This window comes from Crocodylus siamensis, chromosome 1, assembly GCF_052110815.1.
Source record: "Crocodylus siamensis isolate JL-2025a chromosome 1, ASM5211081v1, whole genome shotgun sequence".
NCBI lineage: Eukaryota > Metazoa > Chordata > Crocodylia > Crocodylidae > Crocodylus > Crocodylus siamensis.
In genome coordinates, this window is record NC_143395.1 from 47,850,145 (window position 1) to 47,871,978 (window position 21,834).

The 21,834-nt window shown below is 39.4% G+C and overlaps 1 protein-coding gene across 3 annotated transcripts in view; it reads right to left on the reverse strand.

Moving 5' to 3' along the window:
* The window catches only part of KHDRBS2 (KH RNA binding domain containing, signal transduction associated 2), a 736,982-nt gene that overhangs the window by 251,338 nt on the left and 463,810 nt on the right, over nt 1-21,834 (reverse strand). For all 3 annotated transcript variants that reach the window (XM_090034488.1, XM_090034497.1, XM_090034495.1), the window contains exons 5-6: nt 18,114-18,241; nt 14,970-15,165 (exon numbers count right to left, since the gene is read on the reverse strand). In XM_090034488.1, coding sequence (XP_089890614.1) covers nt 14,970-15,165; nt 18,114-18,241 — 324 coding nt within the window. The remainder of the gene's footprint in view (nt 1-14,969; nt 15,166-18,113; nt 18,242-21,834) is intronic.

Genomic DNA, 21,834 nt, shown 5'->3' on the forward strand with positions numbered 1-21,834 from the left:
CTCCGTGCCAGACGCTGTGGGTGGGAAAGGAGGCATCAGCTCTTAGGAGCTCTGAGCAGCTCTTGGGGGCTCTGACCCTGGGCAGGCTGGGTGCAACATGGCTGAGGGCTGAGCCTTGTATCACATAGGCCAAGAAGAGAGCTGTCACCAGATCCATTGCACCCAGCCAGAATCATGCGGAGCTCCCAGGAGCTAATGCCACCTCTCCTACCCACGCTGCCCAGCACGGAGGCCAGGCCTGGGATGGGTGGGGCAGGAAAAGCTGTGCCAGGTGTTGGGGGCAGATGCAGTCCTGGCCCACTTGCTGTCCTGGGCAGGAGCCCCAGCACAGGCTTCAAAGAGTGTCTGAGTTCCAGGTGGCCAGAAAGTAATCTGGCTACACTGCCTGGCCAGCAAACTCACCCCAAGGGAGAGGCATGGGGGAGCCACTAGTAAAGGCCCTGCCCACACTGTGCTGCCCCCTTCTCTTGCAGGGAGTTGTGTGTGTGTGTGTGGGGGGGGTTTCCCCTGTTCTTTGACAGGAGCCCTGGCACCTTCTGCACCCTCTGCCAACTTACCATGCACCAAAAGGGACCACTGCTGCAGGAACATCCACTCACCTGCTGTATCTTCTTCTTGGCAGTACCAAGCAGCAGCGTGGGGCCCCTTGGCTCTAAGCCACTGTTGTCCAACTCTGGGGAGGCAGGAACATGGGGAAGTGGTTAGATCTGAGGCCAGGGCCAGGCCAATCACATCTTGGAGGACTAGAGCTGCACCATCTGGCTACACTGCCAGTACTTCCAGGGGCTGACCAGGGCAGATTGCCCACCGAGCAATGATAAGGCACATTAAAGCATCCTTGTGTAGATGTGTGCCTAAATTGCCTTAATGCACTTTAGCCTAAGGCACATTAAATTTTAGCACACGTAAATTCATGTGTAGACACACCCACTGATAACCTATTGTTAGAGATATGCAGTTATGCTGCATAAAAAAATACAAGGAAGTAGTCTAGGCAAAGCCATGTTAACATATGATCCTTAGAAAACAAAAGAAAAGATTATAACACGAGAATGAAGTTTTATTCAAAGTATTAACAAAGCATCAATAAGTTATGATAGAAATAGAAAGTAAATTCAATTTGTGCAAGTGAACTCAAATAAGGGTCCCATCTATGATCATTAATAGAGATAATCTTAGGGTACTAAAATTTTGGACCACTGAAATGGGGAAAAGATGTACAAGAAAACTGAGACACACAACAATCAGGCACTAAGAACACAGATAAAAGATAATGGGATATGGTCCCTTTAGCATTTTACAGCCATTTGGTGGCCAAAAAAATTTGGTGTTAACATACCTCTGAATGGATAAATGTCCTCACCATGGACTCTTTTCAGTCACTCCAGAAGAGTTCAAGAACAGAATGAACAGAAGATTTGAAAGTTACAATTAAAACACATTGGCATTGAAAGATGTGAAAAACCCCAAAACAAAACAGTGATTTACCAGAAGACAAAGCACATCATTTTGACCTTGTTCCCCAGAATCTATATAGATTGGGTGCTTTAGCGGGGCTTTTTGGCCCTTTTATCTAGAATCATAGAATCATAGAATCAATGAGTCGGAAGGGACCTAGACAGATCATCTAGTCCAACCCCCTGCCATGGGCAGGAAGGAGCACTGGGAGTGGCAGGGGGTCGGATTCATTCAGTTTTTAGATAAAAGGGCCAAAAAGCCTTACTGAAGCACACAATCTATACAGGTGGTGGGCAAACTAATGCAATGCCTCTTCTGGGCATGCAGTATGCTTGGTGGTAGGGGCGTGCTGAACTGAAAGTAAAGTGCTGTAAGCAGCCATTATTCTGAAAAATAAACTCCAATTCTGTGATGTCCTGAATGCCCTTGATTCTTTATTTTCAGAGTTTAGCACTTTGCAGGACTACGCCCATTTTGACTAATCCTAATGCAGTTATTTTTCAGTGTAATTTCTGGGGGATTTAGGGAAAACTCTTGTTTTCCATGGGATTTCAGCAAAGCACCATTCATCTGCCCAAAATCACTTGCAAAATAACAGACAAGGTTCTTTGGGTGAATCTGATATCTTCACCCAAAGAACCTTGTCTGCCTATGTCCTTAGACTAACATGGCTACAACCTACACCCTTGCAAAATAACAGAATTCTCATCTATCATACTGTCATATTTTTAAAGTATTATTTTAAATATTTTTCAGCACTTTTATATTGCAGCAATAAGCACTATAAACCAATAATGGCTAGTCAGATACAAATTCTATTAACCAGCTATAAATAATAGCAGCTATAATGCTTGTAGAAGCTATTCAGATATTGGTTGACCATCATTTCAATCGGAGAAAGAAACTGGTGTGGAGAAAAAATATGTTCCTTTTCAATATTTTTTTTCTCTCTCTTTTACTGATTGCTAAAATGTCCAAGAGGCCTTTAGGTCTAATCTACAATGCTAAGTTTTATAACAAGATCAATTTTCACAACATTTTTACTGCAAATTTAGGATATACACTAAATCTGCAGGCCTCATAAAATATAACAGTTCAGATTGTTTTAGAAATGAACACATTTGACAACCACATCAAACTATTTATCTGGCACCAGGTTTATAATATTTGCAGGAATGACATAAACACTTTAACGCAAGCATCTCTATGGAAGTTATAGATGGGGGAAAATATTCTAGCTTCATTTTCTCTGTCATTCTATGACTATCTAAAATATGCATGACTGGACTATGCTGTATTATTTACTAAAATTAAGTACTACTAGCAAAAATAAGGTAGCTATCTAGTGCTAATACTACATACATGCACAAATATGAGGAGCACAGCTCATTAATCATTTAGCAAGTTACTCACCCTACACAGAGAGCCTGTCAGCTACCATTGATCTGCCCATCTGAAGAACAGATTTCATTTTACTAGTGTACACCTGCTGCTGCATGCAGTGAAACAATGTGCTGCATCTTGTGCGTACTTTCAAATTAAAAAGACAGGTGGGGCTTGAAATTAAAATAATCTGTTTCAAACCATCAAATCTAATCACAGGATGCTAGAGCAATTGGACTGTTCAAGTTTAAGCAACAACAAGATCTCTTAACCCCCTCATCACCTGGTGATATAGGATCACCTTGATATGCCAGAAGGGTGAAGAAAAAGGGTTTGGAGAAGAAGCTTACTTATAAATTCCAAGTAATATATAGTTTTGAAAATAAGGAAAAGACTTTACAGGACAGTGTAGGGGCTGGTGGAAGGTTGTCTTGGCATTACAGTTTAATTTTTAATAATAATAGTAGTATTACACTAAGTGCTTATACCATCACACATTATCATTATTATTAGATAATCAATTATTATTACATTTATAGCTGCCTTTCTATATTTGACAAATGCATTAACTTTATATTAGGTGAAATACATTGGGAATGATTAATCATGGGGCTCTTGTTATAACTGCACCATTTCATACCTCATGTCAGAATTTAATGACAGAATGAAGATAGTCTAACCTCCTCTAAGCAAATAGTCACCATCTCTGTCTACTGCATATCGCAAGTGCTTAATAAATAGTAATATGCACCCCACATCTTTGGTTGATATCAACATATGTAAAGATGTATGAATGCACCTAGAACATAAATACCAGACTACATGTGCTTCCTTGTGAAAAGAATACCAGATTTTCTTGCATACGACATTCCCCAGGATAAGATACCTTGTTTTTAAAGGGCAGACTGAAGGGGGAAAAAAAGATCTTTCCTAGAAAATATTAGTTAGAAGTAGTAAGGAAGGGAATATCAGCAGCTGAGGGAGCCCAGCATGCACAGTGTGCTGCTCCCTGGGCATGTCTACAGGTGCATTTATGCAGGCTTAAATTTTTGGAATTTCTGTCTTGTGTAAGCTGATTTTTGGAGAAAAGGTGCATGTTTTATGCAAGAAAATGTAGTATTAGATGCTTTGTTCTACAGAGATATTTTTTCCACACTTAGTAGGGGGAATAAGAGTTCTTCACACAAACAACTAGGAAAATATGCTTATCTTCTTAAAAATAAGGCTTTAGAATTGAGACCTCCAGCTGCAAATACACTGCATGTACTCAGATCAAAGGGATTGTAGAACATGCATTCTACTTATCAGGATTTTTATTTTACCAAGTATTTCCTTTTCTTTCTCATCGTTTGAGTGACCATTCCATTAATATTTAGAGACAATTGGCTAGAAGATCTAGAAGAATTTTTTCTTCAATAAACAATGACCTGGGAGTTGTTTGTAATACTTTTTCTTCCATTTTAAACACATTTTCATATGTATTATTGTTGCTTCATTAAAGCATTTCTGAAGTTATTGATTAAAACAAGAAATAAATGGAAATCAAACCTAAAAACATGATTCATATGTGATAAAGTCATTCTGAAAATGGAAACAATTTTATGTTTTTAAAATGGCTATTCTCTTAAATATCATCATACCTACAATACCATTTTAAACAGTCCTTAAGTATTGTTATTTAATATAGTACGTTTCCTGAATTACAAACTGGGTTATATTAATATGAGTAAGTTAAGCTGCAGTAGTCTTTACTTCTAAATAAACACAAAAGTGAAAGTAAAACTCAAGTTATATGTAGTAAGAACTTCATGCACATATGTAATCAGCAATGCTCTTACAAAATTTTACCCTCAATGAACTGCACTTACAAAATTGCTTGGTTCATGGCTGGCTTGTATGGTTGATATTAAACTTCATATCATAGCACCTCCTAGACCTTCTGTTAATATCTTGAAACAAGACTTGGGCTTTCATAATTGACCACTAGTGCCAGGGTTTCCATACTAGCCTGCAAATATGAGTAATCTGCCTTGAGCTTCTGTCATTATTTCAGATTAATGTGGTTCTGCTATGCATAACTGTCTCCTGGGTTTCACTATCCTTAATGTCCCTTTATTTATTTTAACATTTTTGATGCCTCTATGTTTAGGGTAGAAGCACATAAGAAATTTAAAAATGCTGCAAGAAGAGCTATTTCTGTGATTTTTCCAACTTACAAAACCCATGATTGAGAGAGAGCTCCTAATAAAACCTAAATTTACTGGGTAGATTCTTTTTGTGCTTAACGCCAGGAAAGAATGATTCACACTCTGATCAGGTCTTCCAAAGAATCATCGTCAGCAGTCAACTTCAAGGGAGGATTCTGTATCTTGGGTATATGAAGATGGTATTTACAGCCCTGGCTCACTCACCTAAACTGTGGGGATGTGGCAGGTTTTCAGTTCATGATCACTCACTCTTTGTTTCCTAATGGGTGACTCAGCATATGGGTGTATTTAGGTTATTCTTCTGATCTGTACATTGAACCTACATGCTGAACCCTGGGTTTTGCATTTCATTCTGGGGGTTAGGTGCTTGGAATATGAATGCTGCAACACTGACTTATAGGCAACTTATATCAGGTCTAGCCCTCAACTTCATTTGGAAAAGGTTGAGATAAATTTAGAAAAATGAAACCTTTCAAAATAATGAAACCTCCATCATGAAAAGCAGCAGCATGGCTAGAGGCAAAGTGATCTCTATCTTTAGCAAAATAATATAGTTTTATTCTTTTCTAAAAGTTCATTATTATATAGCAAATTGTTAAGTGGTCAGTTCTGAGACAATGAATACATATTCGAAAACTATATGCATTCATAATACCCTGAACAGTTAACTGGACTGTGTTTACTCACCAAATATTACACTGTATCACACAGATGCACAGTATATCTACAGTGTATCTACCACATGTATGCTTTTATACAGGGTTTATACATATACAACCATATACATTTTGAATATTTAAAGGCCAAGCAAAGGCCAAATATTCTATTGAGTGCTGCCCTTCATTTCGATTTCTATATATGAATATAAATATTTATTAAGCCTTAGCTATATTAGCATCATGCATAACACCACTACATAACTGTGTCAGCATTTTCTTTTAAACTCCATCTGGCAGGGAAAAAGATCCTTGAACTAGAAACTTTCTATCTACTAGAAAGTTTCCTGTTAAGAGTATGATGTAAATTTACAGTGTTTAAGATTCTGATACCAATACTCCAATTAATTGATGTATCACCCCATGGAACTTCTTTTAGCCCTGTACAGTACCATTATACAGAAATAAAGATATAAGAAATTGACCAAAAACTAGGACTTTCGCAGAGTTTAACATAAAACCTGAAATACTGCAGCTCCCTAGATGCTGAGTGTACTGCTGAACTATGAATGTCTGTTTTGTGGATTTGTTACAACCTTAATTCTGTGGGGTTTTTTCTTTCATTAGCATATCTAATATGATTGGGTTCAAATTCTCCTCATTTGTATATGCATACGCCTAAGTAGCCAACAAAAAGAAAGGAGAGAGAGAATAACGTATTGGCTCCCTTTCTACTCTTCCTATACTTTCATGAAGCTATCATTCATAATATTTTTCCAAAGCCCAGCAGAGTCTTCCCAATAATGTAATCATCATCTTGTTTATTGCTATTATGGTAAAAATACAATTTCATTTTTCAATTCACAGCAGATGTTAGTTGAGTATAGGTTAGCTCTTTATCTAAGTGCCTTGGGCATAATAGCTAATCAGTCATATTTAATCGATATGTTATTCAGCCATGTAGATTCCCATCTATAATTTTAACTTTATTCAGATAACCTTTAGCCTCAGTACATTCCTCACTATTTTGTTTAGCCAAAAGAGAAAGAGAAATAAATGAGCTATGAAAATAACATTTTGAAACTTATAATTATGAATATACCATTTATAAAATAAACTTAGCAGTGTCTAACCTTTTTTATTCTTTCCAGTGTTTTTGGAATATAGTACTTCTGAACTATTCTGATCCCACTGCCCTTGAAAATAGTTCAGATGTTGACATATATTTTAGAACTGATCAGGATCATGCATCAAGAATTTTGTTAACAGCAGCTGATGAGGTATTGGATGGGGTACATCCTTATTTGGTAAGGCAAAGGTGGAGTTCATCAAACTCAGTTTCTATCCACACTCTAGGCTGTTAGTAGATACAAACATTTTTAAGTCCCAGAACCTTCAGTTTAAAATATTAGACAAAAGCCTACACAAGCACAGTTTGAGGATCATAGTCATGTATGAATATTAGTTATTCTCTTTAAAAAGGCTAAAATGTGACAAAGTGTCTCCTATTGTTAGGATTTTCATTGTCTAGGCTGCTACTGAATAAACATGACCACACTTGTTCCAGTTGGTTTGAAAACTATTGAAAAATGTAAATAACCATTGAGCTTAGAGTAAACAGTTGAATGTGACATTTGCTTTCATTTTAAATAGCTTGAAATGAAGGGGAAGAACAGCATGACATTTAAAGCACAATCTATCTTATTCTGTGTGGTTCCTTATAGGATTTTCTGAACAGCATTCTCCATTCTCTCCAAAAGATAATAATGAGATATGTTTAGCTAGGCCTGTGCATGAAACAAATGGAAAAGAAAGAATATTTTCATCTAAAATTACTCTTTAGTCTGAGAGAGGCACCATCATTAGAGGTGCAGATCAGCATAGTAGCATCCTTCTCCAAACAAGTTAGTCTTTAAGATGCCACAGCTTCTTCTTGACTTCAGATTAATATGGCTAATCACCACTCTGTATGTATACTAAACTCGGGTAGGTGATCAATCTAAAAATATCTCGCTTTCAACATGGGGTGCAATGGAACAGCCTTATAGCAAATGTTCTGTAACAGGAGTCTCATGTTCCAACATCCGATAGTATAGAGACTTGATAGAGTGAATAAAGTTTCCATTTCAGCCAAAATTGGGTACTGGTGTCCTGAGCCAAGTGATCTTTGAAAGTGAAAATTTCAAATGACATTATTATCTGTGCAGGACATGTTGCAGTAGTTTCAGATTTATTCTGGATCTCAGTCACAGATCTATCACAGTCCATAAAATTAAAGGACATCAGCCAGCATCTTCTGAATGAAGGATACATTTTTATTAGCATAGTTAAGGCATGTGCATCTACATGTGCATGTGCTTACTTTGTAGTAAACCTCCCTAATAATGAATAAATTTGCTACCTGAAAATGCAAGTAGCAAATTTACTTGACATTAGTAATGGTGCTATAGTGCTTATTTATTCATTGATTTTGCTCCCGGTCAGCCATCCACCAGGAGGCAGGAGATTTCTCCCTCCCCCAGGAACTGCCTGCTACCAGATCAGGCTCAGGAGCCTAAGTGGAGACTATATGTCCCCTGCCCTTGGAGCAGGGAGCTCCAAGCCCCCTGATCCAAGATTGTGATTGGGAAGTGGGGGCTGGGAGATCCTTGTAAAGATAAAGATTTCCCAGCCCCCACTCCACCATAACAACTGTGGAGAAGGGGGCTGGGATACCTGTATCTCCTAGCAGCAGATCCACAACCATGGGGCTGCTGCTGGAAGATGCTTATCTTCCAGCCCAAGCCTCCGACCATGGAGCTCTGGCTGGGAGGCAAGCATCTCTCAGCAATGGCCCCATGGTCAGGGAGCTGCTGCTAGGAGATAAGGGTCTCCCAGGCCAAGCCCTGTGATCATGGGGCTTGGACTGGGAGATAAGACTTAGGCTGGGAGATAAGCATCTCCCAGCAGCACCCCCATGGTCATGGAGCTGCCACTGGGAGTTCCCTCCTCCCCAGCCAGCTCCATGAGTGCAGAGCTGGGGGGGAACAAGTTCTCCAGCCTGTTCCCCCCAGCTCCAGGCTCAAGGAGCTGGGCTTGGAACAAGCTCCTCAGCCCCCACCCCACAAGCCCAGGTGGGGAAAATGTCCCTCTCCCCCAGCAGCAGACAGTTTCCAGCCCCAGTTCCTCAATCATGATCACAGAGTAGGGGCCAAGGTTCCCTCCAAGGTGTGCACCTTCCCAGCAAGGTTCCCTCCAAGATTTAAAATCTTGCTATGCACTAACTTTTTAATGCTGCACACCCACCTGGAGAGGAGCTGGGTGTGGAGAGCGGCAGAAGCGCTGTATCTGGTGTGGGAAGCTTACTGTAGGCAACCTCCTCATTCCTCAGGCAGCGGCTCCTCCCTGAGGCAAGGCGAGGGTGGAACCAGGGGCTCGGGCAGGATGCCTGCTCGCGGTGCTGGGGAACTACTCCAGCTGGTTTCTTTACCTTGTTGTGGCTGGAAATTCTGGCTGCGACCCCTTACGCTGCATCCAGTGTGCCGGCACATTCATTTAATTACCAGCCAAGCAAGGGAGGAGTTCCCAGCTCTATTCCTTCCCTGGCCCCAGGGAGGGTTCAGGGGGCCCCAGAACTACATCCTGCAGGGGGTTCCCAAAGGTTGTGGACCAGCCCTGCATGTGATTTCCCTCTCATACAAGTTTTACACCACTATAAGTTTCTATTGTTCAATTAAATCACTGCTGATTTGCAAAGGCATAGATGAAAAGAAAATATAAACACCACAGAAGGAAACCATTGCATGTAAATGGCACACGTGACTACTAGTGGTGTACAGAACTCTATTTCTGCCTTCTTTATTTTCTTTATTTGGGTAAAGCTATTTAATTTAATATGTAAGTACCTATAGGAGTTTCTTCATCAATACAACCTCAAATATTGAGGTTATACTGGTATCTGATTTTGCGTGAGGGGAATCAGACCCTAACCCTCTAGCTGTTTGTGACAACTGACAATTTTACCTCTTAAATTTGTTCATGAATGTAAAATACCCCATGAACACAATACCTTGCTGCTGTCCTTGAGACACATTGCAGAGCCCCACCAGGCTTATTCAAGCAATACATAAGAGTGCTTAAACAGAACTCAATTACTATTCAAGTGGTCATATGCTTGTTATGCTGTTAATGGGAAAGGATGGAAGTGGTGTGCTCACAGACACAAGTGGCACATTCACAGATTGCTGCACCTTAGAGGGAACATTGGCAGGGGATGAAGCTTGTTCCCAAACCCACTCTGCAATTTCAGAGCTGGGGATAGGATAGGAATAGGCTGGAAGCTGGGAGCTCCCTGCATGCAGACAGTTCCCCACCCAGCCTGGAGCTGGCTGGGACCTGCCCTGACTAGGATAGTTCCCACCTAGCCCCAGGCTGCACAGGGAAGCAGTGCAGCCTGGAGGTGGCTGGGGAATATCCTGTTTTGGGCAGCACTCTGCCACCTCCAGGCTGCACATGCAGAGTTCCCCGTGCAGTCCAGGGCTGGCTGGGAACTGTCCTCATCAGGGGCAGGCCCCAGCCCAGTGCCCTGATCAGGTGATTGAAGTATGGGGCTTGGAAAGAACTGCAGGGGTGGGGTAGGTCCCAGCCCCCTGCCCCAATCTGCCAGTGGAGCGGCTAGCTAGTCCCACATCCTGAAGCTCTTTCCAAACTCCATGTCCCTGATTGGGGAGCAAGGGCCAGGAGTTCCCTGCTGCCAGGGCAGAGGGACATTGTCTCCACCTCAACAGCAGGCAGCACCCTGGGGTCAGGAGACAGCTGTCTGGTGCTCCCTGTCAGCTGCTGGGCTAGCACCCAGGGGAAGCCTGGAGCTCCACCTCCGGTGGTAGCAGGGGCCCACTGAAGGGCTGCAGGGAACTGGGTGCAAATCTTCTCCCTAATCCCTGAATGTGTAGATATCTACCCAAAACCCATTACTGGGCACATCTACATGAGACGCTACGGTGACCCTGCACTGGCAGGCACAGACTGTGATGCTGATGCCACATCACTGTAGCAATGAGCTATGTTGCCATAACTTATTACTACAGCAAAATAGCATTGAAAAATAACTTTGCACTGCCGGGACAGTGCAGTACTGGTGCGCACTGTTAAGTCATTTAGTACTCGCTAATGCAAATGTAGATGCACCCACTGTGCAGTAGCTTACTTCACAGTAAATCTAGGCTGTAGTATATGCATGTGTAGATGTGCCCAGTGTGGTCAAAACAAAATTAATAATTTTAGCTTCTATATTTACCAGAAACTCTTTCATAACTATATTTCATCTTGATCCAAAGGATTAAGCTGCTGAGAGCAATTAAGAACAGTGAAGGATGGGACCTGTTGCTTCTAGGGGCTGTATTTTCCTATGAAATATCTATTCAGGAATTCACTCTTAACCTGTGGCTATGCCACCATATGTGGATCTAATAAATGAATTTAATTTTATAAGTGTTTTAGCAACTTGCCAAAATGCAAAGGACAACTCATCCCGGAATAGTTTTGATTCTCTTGTGTGGCGATTCCAAAATTATCATCTTGGTTTCTAAAGAGTGCATATTGATATTTTTAGTATATTTCTGGAACATGATAAAAGGTAATGGTTCAACAACAGAACAGTGTTAATGAAAAAAGTAATAGAATTGCAATCTTATCTCATGGGCTTTGTCAGTAAGCGATGCTAAACAACTGAAATGATCTGTGACATCCCTTTTATTTACTGTCTTCTAACTGGATCACAGTAAGAGAGGAATATTGTAAAAAATGCAGACTGGGGTTTTTCTCTGTCAGAGAATCTGGTAACTGATGTTGCTCTTGTATAAATTTGAGTTTAAAGGATGCAATTAAAATGCAATTCAACACTAGTCTTAATATATGAAAATATTCTGCTCAATACCATGTAGTTTTATCCTAGTTCACAAAATTCATTTTGACAAAATTCAAGGAAATGTCTTTTCATTAGCTTTCAGATGACTGGCATCACAACCCTCCCTATCATCTAATTCATGCTTTTCAGCATCCTTCCAGTAACAATAAAAGAACTATACAATTCAGTGGTAAATCAATATCCCTTAAAGGTTTCATAAATGAGCCAGAGCTGCCAATTTTCAGTTTCTTGCATACTATATAGTTACTAGACACGGAAAGAAGTATTAAATGAGAACTGAAATCAATTCATGTACTGAATTTGTGGGAAAAAAATTATGAGCTTGATTCATAATGCATTTAGTGGGGAGCCACACTTTGTGGGTTTTTTGTTTTAAAAAAATAGTAGACTAGACAATCTTCAAAAGGCTGTAATTCTTAAAATAAACTTTTACTATATTGTTTTAGCAGCTAAAAAAGGTATTCTAGGCAGTAGATTTTAGGCAGACAACTATTACTACACAATTCAATATATAACTCCTATACCTAATTCACTACATTGTACACAGAGGGCACCTCTACATGAGATCCTACTGCACAGTGGTTACTGCACATTTAGTTAGTATTTATATAATCAAGTACTACATAATGCACAGTAACCAGGGTTACTGCTCAGTACCACTTGCAAACACCTTTTTAGCGTTGTTACTGCATACTACTGCATCTTAATAATACTGGAGCAGGGGGTGCAGAAGCTGTAGATGGCAAGCAGAGGTGGGGAGGGCAGGAGGCTGCTGTGGTTCTGATTCTGTCCCGACCCAGCCTAAGGGCCAGAGTTACAGTCACAGCAGCCACCTACCCCCCCTCCTTTTCTATATGAATCTAAGACAAGGGGACCCTGCCCCCTATGCTGATCAAGGGGGTAGAAAAACATGCTTTAGATCTGAGTAAATATGGAACTAGATTTGAGCAAATAATTTTAAAATAACCAGCAAATACTTGTTCAAATTTTCAGTGAATATGCCTGAATTATGATCTTTTCTCTCTCAAGGTTTGCTTTCCATCTGGACATTAAAACAACAGAGTTTCCAGCATGAAATCTGAAGTACCAAGTCACAATAACTGACATTACTTGGACAGTCATGCACTTGACTATTCAAATAAAATGAACGGAATACGTGGAAACAATGGGTCAGGAAAACTCCTCTTGCAAAAAAAAATCAACAATACAAATGGAAATTGTAAGACGCTCATGGATAGCCCATTAGCAGAATATGTAGCTAAATTTGTTGGATAAAATAAACTAATTGTGAATTATTCTCTTAGCTCTAGGTTTAATTATGGGCAGCAGCAATCACAGATAAGTCATTCATTGATAGTCAATATATAAAATTCCTTAATTCATTTCAGTCATATATAATGCTGCAGCATATGTGGGAGGTAAATTTAGACTAAAAACACATAGGTTGTTTCATTTAAAAAGTAGAGTCTTTGTTCCTAATACTTTATTTAAAAACACAGATATTTATTTGAGGTGCATACCTGAACTTCTACCTGGAAAAATGCACAGGATTAAACAATCTCACTTCTGGCATTCTTGAAACCAAGAGGGGTTGTATTTACAATACCTTCAGTCTCTTCAAGGTACCACTGGTTTTTGTATGCCAACTTTCGAACAAAAGCCAGTGGGAAGTCAAAATACCTCTAGCTGTTGCGTTCTAGGTTCTGGATCCAAGACTTAAAGCCCACCATCACTAAAAGTTTGCACTTGGCCCATAAACAACTAAATAGGCAAGGTGGGAAACAATTCCTAAAAGTTAGATGTGGAAGCTGACCTTTAAAATACAACATCAAGGCAGGAAGAAATCCCCTGACAATAATTTAATACATATTTTTTAAGATAAATCAGATAGAAAATAAAATAAGCATAACGTATCTATAGTTGACTGGCTTTGAGGTTTTAGTAACTTTATGAAGTTTTGGATTTGGATAAATGTTTTCCTAGTATCACATACTTTGAATGCCTCAGCTTTCTCTTATACTTCCTAATATTAGCCTTCCATAATTCTTTTTTCCATTTGCGACATACAACAATTGTATTATAACTGCAACAAACCTCTTATGTAATTGCAAATAATAAGGAACCTACCTTGTAATTTCTTTAATTACCACACCCTTTGTCCTCCCCCAGGCACAGGTGTACACACACATGCACGCACACTGATGAGGGAAACAACTATTTTTGCTTTGAACTCAAAGGCGATACTTTCCAACCAACAGGAATTTGCTTTAGTATACTATGACAAAACATAGCTAGAATGTAGAAAAGAAAGCTTCTTTTTTTTTAAATTACCGTATATGGCTAAGATTTTTGACAAAAAAGAGCTTTTGGGTAAATAGTAGAAAAATATACACATCTGATGGACACAATATGGACTAGTTTATTTTCCTTTTTATGTATCTGAAGGTTAGTTCAAGAACAATTAGGTTTCATTTTGCTAGAAAAGGCTGGCATCTGTAAATGTGGATAGGCAAGATACTGAAAAACTCTGTTAACTAAATATCTTTTATTGTGAATTTCCCTTCTCTTTTTCCAGCAGAACAACGTAATGAACCTAATGTCTATCTTCTCATCACTTTTTTTCGATGGATAGTTTTAAATCAAAATTAGTGGAGGGGAAGGAATGTTCATGAAATATTTTTAGTTACCATAGTTGAAAAGGTCAGATATTATAATTGATAATACTATTCCCACTATTTAAATGTTCGTTGTTATGGTGACAGTTCCAGGAGGAACCATTAACACAGATCATTTGGAAGCTTTAATGTTTACAACACAATTATTGTTAATACCTTGTAAGAGAAGGTGACAGTTAATATTCCTCCTTGTTAAATATGTATCGCATCTCAGTTTTCTTTAATTTCTATTTGCCCTATTTGTACCCATGAGAGCTTAAGGTTTGAATACAAGTAGAGACACATGTAAGCTATAAGTAATTTGAACTATACACCAAAAAAATCATCATAATAGATACACTTATATAATACGTCCTTAAAAATCACTTAATGTTTTTTGCCCATGGTATGCTCTTGGGAATACTTTTATTGTTCTTCTGTGAGGTACGCAGCTTCAGCCAAAGTATTCTACTCATACCCAAAGCTAATGAGTGTAAAATTAGAAGAGGCCATAAAATTATTTCACTGCTTAAATTACGCTTTTGCAGACACTATGCGGCCCAGACAACACTTGAGTTTTTTAAAGCTATACAGGGCATGTAGCATAGTGACAGGCAACTACTAGCCCAGAGCCCTTAAATTAGAAAGCAACTCAAGCTAGCCAAAACTTTGCTCATATCTATTATTAACACATACAATTACTTACATATTCTTCATAGGCTTCATGTGCTGGAGGAGGGGGTGGTCGGTAGCCTGGCACAGCTGGAGCTCCCCTTGCTCGAGGGGTAGGGACACCCCTGGCTACAGGAGGCACCGGGAGTGCTCCACGTGTCACTGGTGTCCCTCTAGGTGCTTGGGCACCTCGTCCAGGTGGGGGAGGAGGAATTGCACCCCCACGTCCCCTAAGAGAAACATGGAAGTTAAATTAATTTATTTTGAGTTAAAGACAAAAACCTGTCTGAAGGAGCTTATTCTCTTACTACTGTTGTAAACATTATATAATTCCATGTTTTTAGCAGCAGCTGAGAATCACCTAATCAAAAACTCTTGGAACATGTCTAACAATGGCTTAGAAGAGGGTGACAGTATTACTACAAATACAAATACTTTGCATATTTGTCTAGTAACCCTCTTGCACCTGATTCCTTTCCTGCATTCACCAGTGCAAATGAGAGTAATTTCCTTTAATTTAGTGGACTTACACTGATGTTCAGCTAACATGAGGGGAGATTAAGACCTCCATCTCTCAGTTGCAAAGCTCTTTGTGGCAGTGGGTTATTATTATGTTCATTTTGCTGCTGGGGAATTCAGGAGACAGAAATTTTGGCCAAGCCCTGGAAGAAAATGAAATGATATAAAATAGAGTAAGACATTTCCCCTCTTATCAGTCTCCTGATTTTGCAGTTGCAGAAGGTAGGGGGAGAGCAGAGTTTTATTTCTAGCCTTTTTCCAGGTACATTATGCACAGAGAGATAAAAGAATGGAAGTAGGGTTGAAGCCCCAACATTGAACTACATTGCATCCACCGAGTTATGCTAGCTAGCAAGAAGGAAGCAGAGGAATCTGTTAGTCAAAGAAGCAGTTGATTACTAGCTCTCAGGGTACTTCTCTGAGCAAGGGATGCATTACTCATACTTGAGCCTCCTTTGGAAGAGCATAACCACTGAAAAACTCTCTTTTGTAGGATATAAACTTGTTAAAGGAAGTCACAGGGAAAATCCTTAGGTGGTGCACTTCAGCAGAGCTTCACTGAAGTCAATAGAGCTGCACTAATTTAATCTAGTTGAGGACCTACTATATTACATTTCAAATATGCTGCTTTTGTATTGTTAAGAATATTTTTAACTCATTTGTTTTTAATAGTGTTTTAGGCTGAAAATATTCTTGCACTCTTTGATTTTGCCCCTTTTTTGCTTATCAGCCATTGATTTCTTTTTATATTTTATAAAGTAAAAGCCAATATGGTTCTGCTCTGTTTACCTCCCTGCTTGTGATTAAATAGAATCAATTATGCCTATAAGCACTGTGAGGAGGGTCCAGATTATTCTTCTTTTACTGTGACTGGAACACCAGCGTTTTTGTAAGTCCTACAAAAAAAAGTATTTTTTTTTAAATATTCCTTGAGAGAATAACGATTCTTAAAAACTATATTTAAAAGCAAGACAATATCTTCCATTAGGCTACATATGGATTTCAATACAAGGGAAAGGACAGATTTTAATCTTAAAATCTTTTTAAAAAATTCTTTAAAAAACTGAAACCTCATGTCCTCTACTCTGCCTTTGCCAAAACAATAGTAGAACAGCCAGAACTACTAAAATGGCGACGCTACATTAAAATAATACAGCACAGGCAAGAAATAACATAGAAGGTCAGGAAGAGATCTCTTCTAATGATGTAGTGCCCAGTCTACTTCAGCAAAAGCTGCAGAGACTAACTAATGCTGAGGAGTCAATATTATGATTCATTATTTTACAGCACACAAGAGTGCATTAGTCTTACAATACAGTAATGTAAATGTGATCCCTTCCCTAGACAACTGAATTATTATCCAGTATGAAATTCACTTTGACTGTGGCATAGAATGCATTTCTTTTATCAAGCCACATTTTAACATTGATAATAGTGTAGAACCTCCACTACAAATGAAGTGCTCCTACTGAAAAGTGGGACGCAGGGCAGAATTCCATTTCACTTAAACAATATTTACACAGCTATACAAATGCTGTTCTTGGTACTTACAACAGTTTGCAAAACTATTTCATGTGCAACATGGATGCATAAGAATTCATACAGCATACCAGATGCATATACCTGAGTTTGAGCCCCAAAACTGTAGCCCAGCAAAAATGAGGAGGGTCCTCCCATGTTTTAGCTCAATGGCCTAATGGTTAGGGCACTTATCCAAGAAGCAGGATACTGAGTTTATATCTCCCCTCACCCAGAAGGAGTTTGACTCTATTGGTGTTTATAGACATGTTCTGGAAGGCCAGGAGGTATGTGTGGGGGGTCTTTAATTAGCAGAGCTCTGAGAGCTGCATTAATTAAAAGTGCTGGGATTATGACACGTATCAGTGTCCCAGGGCTGAAAAATGGTGGCAGGGTGCTTTAAACTAAAGCTTGTCAAACAGGACGCTGATACACGTGATGCTGACACACATGGTAATTTCCATGCTCCAGCAGACTCAATTACAGCACAACGGAGCAGCCTCCCTGTACATATATAGAAGGCTTGTATTTCCCCAACGTCACTGAAACCACCAGGCCACATGTCAGGCCTTATCAGACCCTGGTTGAGGGTCTGCCTTGTATTGAAGTTAAGCCTCTGCAACTTACATTTTATAGTGCTTGGATAAAATAGATTGAGCAAAGTGGAGAAGTTTCTGCTCCATTGGGAACAAATATCTAGGCTAGCACCCATGTCCTCTCCCTCTCGGAACAGGAGCCACCTGAACCACATATCCTCTAACTGTCCTCTTCCTTTTGGTCCTACATACCCCCCTCTCTTTGTTGTCCAGGGGTGAATTTCAAGAGGAAGACTGGAAAAGGAACTAGATAATGCCTAATCTTGGCCTGGTGGTTACAGAACTCTGCTGGAAAGTAAGAGAGATATGAGTTCAAACCATCTCTGGATGAAGGGGGCCTAAAACTTGAATTGCCTACTTCTTGGGTGAGTGCCCTAATCACTAGGCTGTTGGGCTAAAGCATGAGAGGGGACTCCTCCTCTGGCATCCAACACCCATGAGTCAATTATTTAGTTAACTGTATCATAAATCATGTTTTTAAATGTCATGGTGTTTCACCATGGGCTGGGCTTCTGTAGCATGAATAAAAGTACAAAATAACATACCTTGAAGAAGCTGTAGGTGCTACACGGATTCCTCTTCCTCGAATTCCCCGTCCACGTGCTGAATCTTCAGAACCATTCAAATATGACAGTTCTCTCAGTTGTTCCTGACGAATTTCATCATTGTAGTCCTGAAAGGCAGATCGTGGAACCAACTAAGGCTTCAGTGTCAAGATTGACATTGTTGTCAAACCACTCCTACTTGGTCAAATGCACCTTTGCTTATGCATGTCATTTGTATCTCTGCTGAAAAGCAAATGCTTGTGTTCAAGTGGTAAGAGGTACGTGAACAGATAAACCCAAGTGAAAGTACATGAAATTGTGTATGGATTTAAAGTATTCACGAAGTTACTTACACACAAATAATAGTTATGGTTTTCAAATGTGTCACTTGGGAATTATTTTGTCTAGAGGCAAACATGGAGCAAAAAAACATGTTTACATCTTATCTATGCCAAACACAGTCTATTTGACACTATTTCCTGGCACAGGGAATGCTAGCAATTTAAAAAGAGTAATCTTGATTGGATAATGTAATTATGATATATGCAAGTGGATATACTACATTAAGTTGGGCTGTCACTTCCATACATATCTACAAGATTTTTTCACCCTATTGAATATGGACTTCATCAGAGGTGATGCATGGTGGGGCACAGGGGACATGTGCCCTCCCAGATTTCTGTACTAACTGCAGCCTAGCTGGAGCCAGGGCCCAGCAGCAGTAGGCATGGTGGTCCAGAGTTGTGCCCCCCTCCGCTGTCAATATGCATCATTTATGGACTTTATGATATTCTAAATACCAGCTGATCCAGAAGGGTAAAATGAGCTATCTCCAGAGCTCTGAAATGTTATGAGTAAGTGGTAAATGGGTGTCTCTGTTAAGTGACAAAAGAAAGGTTCTTTTTATTCTGATCTTAGAGTATCAACTTCAAGCAGAACATCAAATTAATCCCATATTTTACTGATAAAACATTGTATAGTACATCTATCACAGCTATTTTATATTATAGGAAATACATTGCTCTACAGTACTTAGTTCCTTAATCTTAGTCAGCATCCCCTATCACTAGCCCCTTGCTTAAGTAGTTAGCTCTTCTATCTGCTGGTAATGACAATAAGGGTCTAATGCAGTTCCTGGCTTTCTGACAGTAGAACTGTGGGACAGTTAATCAGTGTTCCAAAACAGACAAGATTATTGAATTTCAGCCCTTCATTTTTTCCATCCTTCAAGAAACAACTAATCTGAAGAATAATCATATTGACTGACATAGAAGGATCTGAGAATGCAGTGGTAACTACCAGTGTTCAGATGCTTGAATGACCAGGACATATGAAAGTGGCACTTCTTTTTGCTAAATTAAAAAGAAAGACAAACCTCATTGTTGCTTTATACACAATTATTTCTCCTTTTACTGGATGAGTTCCACTAGCCAGCATGTGAAAGGGATGGACTAAAGAGGACTTGGCTTATTCTATGTGCTTTACCACATTCTTTCAAAATATCTTTCAGGGAAGAAGACAGTCAGCTGATAACCTTATTGTTGAGAAATTGGAACCTAGGCTGTCTAAAGGCATAAAGAGGCTTTTAACTTCTTTATATGGAAGTGCAGTGGTTATAATCTAGTTTTAAATTTTTAGTGAAATGGGTTATAATAAAAACTACCAATGGAATTTCAGGTTAGACAGAGAAAACATAATAATGCTAAAATAATAGCTACATTGGTAGCATAAACTTAATCCATAATAAACTGCCTTACACAAAATAATGCCTGGCATGTCATACCAAGCCCAAAGTACATTACAACAATCTATGCTCTGATTCCATTGGATGGGATGCAACCTTACGGATATGGAACAGGGATTACTATAGTTACAATACAATCCCCAAACTTTTGTTACTTAAATCTACAGAGATGCACTCAGACATCATGCCGACATGATACAATTTCAACCCAGGACAAGAGAAACAGAATCCTTCTGCTTGTCACCTACAGTCCCAGCTTGAACACTTTGGACACATCATTCATGACCTCTTACCCTTCTAGAAAATGGCAACTATCTGAAGGTAAAAATGGGGGCAAACCTGTCCTGGCTTTCAAACAGTCCTTCAACCTCAAATGATGTCACTTCAGCAACAGGCTATCTAACTCCCATACTCACCAAGGCACCAGGCCTTGCAATAGACCCAGATGCCACCTGTACCCCGTCATCAACACAGACCACATCACTAGACCAAATAACACAGATTTGAACCTAAGATTTATTTTACCTGTAACCCTACCAACATCATATGTGCAATCATCTGCTTACAATGGCCCTCTGTTATTTACGCTGGCCTGATGAAATGATCCCTACATGCAAGAACGAATGAATACCGATATGACATCAGTACTGAAAGGACATAAAAGCCTTTGACAGAATACTTAAATCTCTTTGGATATTCCATCACTGACCTCAGTGTAGCTGTTCTTACATAGATAAACTTTGAAACCTAACTTGAACTGAAAATTGCAGAACAAGAATTTATCCACAGACTGGATTATGTTAAGTATAGTTTAAACAGGAACTATGGATTATCCCATTACTGAATTAGCTTTTATAACCAAATGTCTCTATGGGTTTATTGCTGTTTCCTTTTTTCAATATTGCTTTCCTTCCCCATTTCACCACTTTCCCTTCCTTTCCTTCCTCCCTTTTGTATCCTAATCACACTTTCCATTTTATACATGGCTTTCTGCATGTCCTTTCACAGCATCTGCTGAAGTACGTTTAAGTTTATGAGGGCTTATGCTATACATCTCTGATTTAGTTAGTCTATGGGTGCATCTACATGTGCTTCTTTTAAGCGGGCTTAGCCAGAAATCCCCATATATAAGATGTATTAAGGGCACATGTCTACACATGTAAAATGGTGATTTAAAGCTACGTGAGCCTAAATTGGATACCCGCAAATACCAAAGTCACATTAGCTCACACGAAGACATACTAATGCGCATCTGCGTGTGCACTAATGAGACTTAGCTATTCATGCCCAAATTTAATGTGGCTTAATGCACATTAATCACCTAATGCACCTTGATCACATTATTGTTCCTTAACCAAATGCACATTCAATTTAGGTACGTGTAAATACACATGTAGATATGCCCTATAAGATGCATACCCTGGCCCCTGCCTGACTTCAGACTAACACAGCTAATTATCTTTCTCTTCCTTGATTATGCATTTAGTAGTGTTAAGGAAAGATATTCACATGGATTAGCCTGGCGTGTAAAGCATGGTAGGACAACTATAAGTTGCATTAAATAAGTAAGATTTACAGACACAACCAAAGAAGCACCATGTACTGCATCTATTGTTTGTTTAACATTCATAGTATGAATAAATAATTCCAGGACAACAACTTGGACAACTGAGTTTCTAGAATAATGCTGAGGGATCCCAAACATAAATATGAATTTGTATTATGTAAGATAGAAGGAGGTTTGGGAAGGAAAAAATGTAAACATATAATGAAGAACAGAGGCTGGAGTATTTTGGGCTACTGCCTAAATATCTGTTCCTCAAGACAGGTCTATTATAAATCATTGCTTAAAAGAAAAGTTCCTTACCCAGATTAGTGTTATTTTTCAGCTATTCCTCATTCACATCTGACCACCACTGAATATTTGTATTTTAATTTCCCCCATTAATGAGAACCAGGTAAAGGACAGCTGTGAAC